This window comes from Ziziphus jujuba, chromosome 5 (genome assembly GCF_031755915.1).
Source record: "Ziziphus jujuba cultivar Dongzao chromosome 5, ASM3175591v1".
Lineage (NCBI taxonomy): Eukaryota > Viridiplantae > Streptophyta > Magnoliopsida > Rosales > Rhamnaceae > Ziziphus > Ziziphus jujuba.
In genome coordinates, this window is record NC_083383.1 from 500,001 (window position 1) to 508,719 (window position 8,719).

Below are 8,719 nucleotides of genomic sequence, written 5' to 3' on the forward strand. Positions count from 1 at the left end.
TGTTCTGCAATGTGAGTCAGTATCTCTGCATTGGACGTTTCTCAGCTGTTTCCTTCCAGGTTTTAGGTCACATGAAAACTGTATGTGTCCTTACATTGGGGTGGCTGCTCTTTGATTCAGAGCTGACTTTCAAGAACATTATGGGGATGGTCATTGCAGTTGTTGGCATGGTAATTTATAGTTGGGCTGTTGAGGTTGAAAAGCAATCAAATAACAAGACCTTACCCCATATGAAAAACAGCCTAACGGAAGAGGAAATTAGACTTTTGAAGGAGGGGTTGGATAATACAACTGTTAAGGATGTTGAACTTGGTGAGTCTAAAGGATAGAATTAACTTACATTCGGCCAGCAAAGAAGGGGAATAGGACTTTTTGGAAAGTGAATACGATTTTTTTTTTTTTTTCCGTCTTCTTTACTTCCATCTTTGTATTTACTATTTATGCTTCATTCATGTGGCAGCGAGACACGGTGTCCATCTGCCTATCCTTGCACAAGTCCATGTTAGAATTATGTTCTGGTTCTCTGAAAGTGTGTCATTTATTTCGTATAATTTTTTTAATTTTTCTAATGTTTTCCTTTCTTTTCTTTCCTTTCTTTTTTTTTTCTTTTTTTTTTCCTTTTTTTGGAAGAAAAAACAGAATATATTTATATATATATATATATATTGTGCAAAAAGATCAGTAGATGAAGCTCTGATAGGATAATAAAATATTATTGGACACTCGATGTTTGTAGACGGCTCCAAGTCTACTTATTGAGTGTTGAATTCGTTTTCATTTTGTATTTGTTTTCTTCCATCTTCAATCTTGTCGCATGGTTGGTGTTGTGCATGAATTTGAACTAGTAATTGAGGGTTGAACTACCAAGCGAGTGGATCTGTTTACAGTATTCCATGCTTTTCTATAGAAACGTTCCACGATTTATATCTGATCGTCATGATTCATGAGTATGTAAGGGTCACACTTGATAATGCAATAAATACCTTAGTAGCTGTATGATCTGGACTTAATTTAATCATTTTTATTAAATTTTTATTTTTTCTTTTTTTTTATTTTTTATTTTGTTTTTTGGGGTGGAGAAAACGAATTTAAATGATATCTTTTAAGAACCTTAATTGTAATATGTAATGGTTTTTATATTTAACAGCTCAGGTGTCAGACCAACGAGGTTTCGTGACAAAGACTACTTTAGCCGAGAACTTTTATTTTAATCCTCTAATTTGACATCTGTCCATTAAATATATAAAATAAATAACAATTTATAAAGAGGCCTAGTGCTATATTCTGCTATAATATGGTAAATCCTCGATAAAATAAATATTAGATAAATAAATAATATTGTTAAATAAATAAAATTATTCAATTTTAATGCTCATTTGTGCTTATATATTAAATGAATAAATTTATAAACATATAAAATAATAATTTTTTAAAAAATATTTTTAGAATCTAAATATATAATTTAATATTTGATTAAATTCGTTAAAAAATAAATAATATATAAACATTTATTATAAATAATAAAAAAATTTACTTAAAAATTTCTTCTTTTTTTTTTTTTTTTTCAATTTAGCATTTTCAGAAAATATGCATTTAAGATTTTTTACTATTATCAATACGTAGAATAAAATAAAATAATATTTAAAATAAGAATGATTGATAGATTATAAATAAAGATGCTAATTAGCTAACTTAATAACGATCTTCTTTACATTTATTAATGAGGTTTTTTCCATTAGTAGACTTATGTGCGTGATGAAATTCTATATTATTTTTTTCTTTATTTGTTTAAAAAATGTTTATATGAGAAGGAACATATTTACTAGTTATATCATCTGCAATTGTTGAAATTTCAAAATGTTCTTTAAATTAATCATAAATTTTATGTGGATAGATAAATTGAGCAAACCCCCTCCACCCCCAAGAGAACCATATATGAGAATTTTATCTTATACAGTTCAAAAAGAAACACCAAAATATTAGTTCTACCATATATGTGCAATAGAAGGTTAAGTTCAAAACTTCTTAATTCTCTAATTCAATCGTTTTGAAAAACAAAAGAATAAAAATCCAAAAATTTTTTCTTGTGGTTATAATGCCAAAATATTAAATCGGTTCATTTGTCTCTATGGTGATAATTATAAGCCTTTTGAATCTTCTATTTACCTATTTTATAGTTTTTTTTTTTTTATTGTGTGTTATGCTCCTTTAACTATTGTTTTCTTTATTATTGATAGGAATTCTCTTGTTAAGACCCTATGAATCGGTTAAAAATCCTAAATTCATGCTAGAATCATGATAATTTAATAAAATTCTTTCTTTATAAACTAATTTCAAAAGTTTTGTGGATAAGAATTATTGAATTATCACTCATTCAATGAATAACTAGAATGAATAAAAATTCAACGACACCCTTGTCCATCAATCAAAATAAACGCAAGTAAAAGTTTGAAAAAATAAAAATCTTTCAACTGAGAGATAATCAATCCCATAAATGTAGATTCGATCAAGCTTTATTGATTTTTTTTTCCTTTATTAATTAATATATATTATGTAGGTAATAAAATAATTTCTAAAAAATAGGATAATATTTATTTATCAATAAATCAATAAATTATCCATTGATCAATATAATCTTTTTAAATGAATAATATTTATTTATAAAAGTTTTATTATATTATAGTAAGCTGTTTTGTTCGGCCATCCATAAATTGTTTGTATATCTAATATATCTTATATATCCAATATAACGTTAGTATTTAAATGAAGGAATCAAATAATTAGGCTTTTAGGCAATACATGCATATGCTGCATACCATCCAAATGCGTTAGTACTTATTACTAATGCTTGAAAAAGTGATGTGGAAGTAAGAAGTTACATGTAATAAACTTGTTCTGAGTTGTTGAAGAATGTACTGAAAGAGATCAACCTCACATGCTATCCGATCCGCTCCATAGATTTCCCTACGGTGGGTGGTTTAAGTAATTAACATGCGGAGGATTTCTCTTCCAGCATACTTGATGAACTTAATCTTGCTGCCACTACCACCTTCGACTGATTTAAATCTGTCAACACTCTAGCAGCATATAAACAAACAGCTTCTTCACAATGCCACTCATTTGATTCTCTTAGTGCCAGCCAAACAAAATTCCTTCACCAGTTCAGGCTTTCTTCTGTGCTTAGTGTCACGGGCCTAGCTTTTCCAACACTCCCGTGCGGCACTTAGCACCTCCCTTGCTAAGTAAGCCTTGCTCACAAGCTATGAAAATGCGGAAGCTAAGAGTGAGAGAGTAGGAAGTAGGATAGTTTGAGAGAATGTGGAGAATACTTGTATTGCTAGAATTCTTGATGTGCTTGGATATGCTTGGATATGCTTGGATGTTCTTGGATATGTTACAAATGAGAGACCAACCCCTTTATATAGAGGGCTTGGCATGTAGGAAAGTTCTAGATATGTACACATGTCACCTATCTAGGTAGAGTTCTAGATTATTCTAGGGTTATGTACAAGATATTTACATGGAGTATTCTAGAGAGATTCTCATCTCCATTAGTCTAGGTTTCTCTTGAATTCTCTAGAATATTCCGGACTTCTCATGGATCTTCATGGAGAGTGTAGAACCTTCCGGTTAAACCTCAAGGGTTTTACTCCTTTTGCGCGGGACGTGACACTCTCCCCCACCTAAACTCGCGACGCCCTCGTCGCGCCTTCTTCCTTGCCCGCCGAATGTGATCTTTGAGTTGCCGTTGTGTATCTTCGTGCTCCCCACTTACTTCACCATCCGGCAGGTTCCTCCCCTTCACCAAGTGTTTGGTGTAGTTAGGCACACCTCTATGTTGACCGACTCGATCCGCAAGTGTGGCTTCCACATTCTTGTCGGGTGAAGCCGCTATGTCCATGGGTGCCCTTCTTGACTTACCTTCCGCTAGGGCCTCCGTGCCCCCTTTCCTTACAATGGGAAGTGACTCTTCATAGCGTCGTGCCTTCCTGTCATGCACCTCGTTTTGTTGAGGTGATGGTTTGGCTAAGTTCCCTTCCTTAGCCTCTACGTGCTTTCTCTTGTCGTCTCCACGACTTGAAGCCAATGCACGCAAGCTCCCTTGGTGCAACTCCTTTGGCACATCTTGTACCTTAGGAGGTGTCTTGGCATGGCTTGGGACATCCTCACTAGGCTTTTGGGCAGCAACCAAGTTGATTTGCTCCTCCCTCTCAACTTGCAGTGCCGACAAAACCTTGGCCTCCCGCTTGCTAGCTTGTTCCGTAGGCACCATGCACGTCGTTCCCCCATCCATGATGCATAACTTGTTAGCAAATGGGAGTGGGAAAGCCTTTACTTGGTTGAAGAAGTCCATACCAAGGACAACCTTGTAGTCATCCATGGACACAACCGTTAGGTTCAATTGGCCTTCCCAATCGCCGATGGTGGTGTTCACACCTCTAGCAACTCCTTGGAGTGGCTTCGCATCGGAATTCACCGCCTTTACGGAGCCCCTCTCTTTGGTTGCCTCGATCCCAAGCCTTTGTGCCTCCTCCACCGATAGGAAATTATGTGAGGCACCCGTGTCCACCAACGCCTTGGTGGGCACCCCATTGAGTTTTGCCTCCACGAACATTAGGCCACCCTTCTTTGTCTCCTTCGGAGCAGCCTTGATAGCATTCAACAGTTGTAAGGAACCTATATTAGCTCCTTCCTCTTGCTTCTCCTCGTATTGGGTAGTCATGGCATTCAAAGCCTTCCTCTTCGGGCAATCCCTAACCCAATGCGGTCCATCACATAAGAAACAAGAGTTTTTAGGTTTGGAAGCATCATTACCTTCTCTAGGTGGCTTCCATCTTGAGCTTTTTGGCTTGTGTGCACTTTCCTCCCTTTCATCCTCTTTGGGCCTACTAGGTTCTCCCCCACCTTTTCCATGGTTGTCTTTCCATTCCTTTGGCTTTGGAGAGTCTCTTTGGTTGGAGTAGTCGATGAAGCCTTCGGCATACGCAATGGCACTAGCCAAATCTTGTACTCCACGCCTTTTCAACTCCGTCTTGGTCCAAGGTTGTAGTCCATCCATGAAGTAGAAAAGGGAGTCTTTATCCGATAGGTCCGGGATCTCCAACACCAAGTTGGTGAACTCCTTGATGTATTCCCGGATATGGCCTACTTGCTTGAGTCGTCGAAGGCGACTCCTTGCCTCATCTTCGGCATTCTCCGGATAGAATTGCCTTTTGAGATCCTTTTTAAAGTCATCGAAAGTATGGAAAGTGCACGTACCTCGCTCAATGTCGCTATGCCTCCTTCTCCACCATAACATTGCCGTGTCGCTAAGGTAGAGAGTGGCAGTCCTTATCTTTGAAGCATCGTCCACAATGCCCATTGCTTCAAAGTATTGCTCCAAGCCCCAAAGGAAATTCTCGAGCTCCCTCGCATTCCTTGCCCCGGAGTAGGACTTGGGCTTTGGCACATCGATCCGTGGCCCCACGCGAATAGTGGTCGTCCCCGACGCCACCGCCCTCTTGCAAAGAGCCCAATCACCCCGCATATCCTCCATTTGGGTGCGGATGACATCCAATTCTCTCTCCAACATTCCACGAAGGTCTGCTACCTCCCCCATGCATTGGTCGCGTGTCGCACGGAGTTCCCTCCTCAAGGCATCATCTAGTCCATTGAGTAACCCCCTCACGGCTTGATTGATGGCAATGTCCTCCGACTCTAGCCCATCTAGGCGACCCTCCAGCGCCTCAAACCGTTCCTGTACTCGGGATGCATGTTCCTCCAAGCGCAACTCTACGCCCATCATCACATCCTTGGACTTGGACTTATGCCTCTGCTTCCCCGCATTGGGGTTGCGTTGCTCTTCACGACCTCGCACATCGGTAGCTCCCTCCACATTGATGGTAACATCCGAGCTAGCCATCTTGCCTACTTCCACGTTACACCAACGATATGCTTGAGCAGCAATTGGCTCTGATACCAACTGTCACGGGCCTAGCTTTTCCAACACTCCCGTGCGGCACTTAGCACCTCCCTTGCTAAGTAAGCCTTGCTCACAAGCTATGAAAATGCGGAAGCTAAGAGTGAGAGAGTAGGAAGTAGGATAGTTTGAGAGAATGTGGAGAATACTTGTATTGCTAGAATTCTTGATGTGCTTGGATATGCTTGGATATGCTTGGATGTTCTTGGATATGTTACAAATGAGAGACCAACCCCTTTATATAGAGGGCTTGGCATGTAGGAAAGTTCTAGATATGTACACATGTCACCTATCTAGGTAGAGTTCTAGATTATTCTAGGGTTATGTACAAGATATTTACATGGAGTATTCTAGAGAGATTCTCATCTCCATTAGTCTAGGTTTCTCTTGAATTCTCTAGAATATTCCGGACTTCTCATGGATCTTCATGGAGAGTGTAGAACCTTCCGGTTAAACCTCAAGGGTTTTACTCCTTTTGCGCGGGACGTGACATTAGACTCAAGATATTCAATGGATTTACATATAATAATTCTCACATTAGAACCGTGATGATGGAGAATCATAAGGAGACGTAGGAAATGTATGCTGATCCTCATGCAAAGTAGACAGGAAAAAGGGAAATCATAAAGTTGGCGCTAGGCAGGTTAGAGGTGGAGCATTATTTGGAATTGGCTTGGATATTCTTCCGTTCTCTTCCACTCCCACAAATACAAATAATTATTAAAAAATAAAGAAATCCTCCTGTTCTCTTCCACTCCCACAAATACAAATACTTAAATCGAAAAATCATCTTTGGTCTTTAGGTACATCAGAATTGAGGGAGATTTATCAATGACCACACATTTTTACAACACTTGTGTTGTAAGCGATGGATCTACTGCATAAAAGGAGGTAGCTAAAGGCATGGGATCGAAGGACGCGCTGTAAAGAAATTTAAAATTATGAACAAAAATTGTAATTATTTCTAAGACTATGCTTTCAAAGTTCACAATCTAAAATGTTAGCTTAGTTGAAAAAAGTTGACTGAACTATTATAAAGTTTGGGAGATATGATTTGAATTTTGCTATGATCTATTATTATCTTAGAAGATTCCATGTTGCAATATAGCACTAATATTAAACAAAATAATAATATAAAATTAAATATAACAACAATAAAAAGCTTAATCTTCTTCTTTGTTTCCCAAACACAATATTACAAATTTAACATAATATATATATATATATATATATTTTTTTTTTTCGAGTTTGCAGTTTGTCCTAAAAGATAGGATAAAATAGTTACTAAAATGGAACCCAGGTAATTCCAAACGAAAGTTTCCATATTAAAAGAGTATATATATAAAAATTTGTGTTTTTGGCACCTATACTCGCAATATGTAACTCGTGTTTGAACTTTGCCCTATTATCAAATTTTTTTTTTTTTTTGGGCATTTTGTCTCTCAACCTTTTTTCAAAAACACTGTTAAGCTATTTTCTTTTTTACATCCATTAGACTGCTAAATTTTCACATGCCTTGTATCACGATCCTACATTTTATGCAGCGGAAATAGATCGTGGAGCGCCAAGACTCTCTAGTCAAGGCCAGCCTTCTCACTATCCGAGTTCATATATCAACCCATCTGATACCATTTGTATGCACCTGAGGTTCACCGACAAGAACTACTCTCGCAAGTCTCACACATAGGCAGCTAAGATTGCTTCCCAACATCAAGGCTCTTAGCCTAGACGCTCACCCTATCTATAGATTCTCATGATCATCAAGGCTCACGCCGTCCAACAAACTAGCCCGATGGCCTCACACCCACTCGGTAGCTTGCAACTCGACCTTGTGCGAAGATCTAGCCAGCAACCCAGCTGTCCATTCGAGCCTTGGTCCATACACATCCTGAATAGCATACGACCCTGAGGCATGCACGCCAGCATCGTGCCAACATACCACCCCAGGTAGCAACACATGATCAGAAGCTCACATACGAATGCCACCCGATGGCACGGTGTCGTCCCATCCGTGCCTACTTAGCTTCTGACCCTCTTGAGTGAGGTAGAACCCGAGCCCCCGCTTAATGGCACATTTGCCACAACCTTATAATAAAGGCCTATGTGTGTCTTTGGCATAGCTGATAGGAAACGACATAGCGAATGCTACACTCAGCCTCTAGCACAACAGTAACGCGCAATACCAGCTCGTAGCGTCTACCGGTACTGTCCTCGGGACTCCCTGTCCCTCGGAGACATAAGACCTCCTCTGTGGCACTTTATGCCCGTCCCATGGCTTGTCATTGCCCATGGGAGGCTCACTTAGCCCAAGCTCGAAGCCAAAGCCGGGGGCCGTGGAGAGCCAGACACGGACCACCCCCCCTAAAGAGCTTATTTAGCCATTTCTATTTTGGTAGTTGTAGATATCACTTTGTGCGAGGAATCATAATGGGGTTTTATCTAGCAAACCTTCATATCTTAGTCCGCCATTCGACATGCACCATCCTAGTGACATTCTTAAGAAATTACCACGGCCTAGGATCGAAGATCCCGATCTTCAAATATTTACGAAAGTACCACTAGGTCATTCCAAAGGTGCAAACCGTCACACCTTGCATATGCTTGTATTCTGAATAGCTTCTTCCTAACCTTCGACTGTTAAATAATAATTAGTCATGTGCCTTGCACATGCTTGTTTTCTGAATAGCATTTTCTAACTATTGCCAAAGTTAATTACAATTGGATTCATTCTTTCTTAAGTTTCCACATAACAAAATCAAA

The 8,719-nt window shown here is 38.8% G+C and overlaps 1 protein-coding gene across 2 annotated transcripts in view; it reads left to right on the plus strand.

Annotated features, from left to right (window-relative positions):
* The window catches only part of LOC107416058 (UDP-rhamnose/UDP-galactose transporter 1), a 2,886-nt gene extending 2,317 nt beyond the window's left edge, over positions 1 to 569 (plus strand). For both annotated transcript variants that reach the window (XM_025072318.3, XM_016024506.4), the window contains one exon: positions 1 to 569. This exon is cut by the window's left edge and continues 31 nt beyond it. In XM_025072318.3, the coding sequence (XP_024928086.1) occupies positions 1 to 329 (329 nt within the window). In that variant the 3' untranslated portion in view covers positions 330 to 569.
* The last annotated feature ends 8,150 nt before the right edge of the window (positions 570 to 8,719 follow it).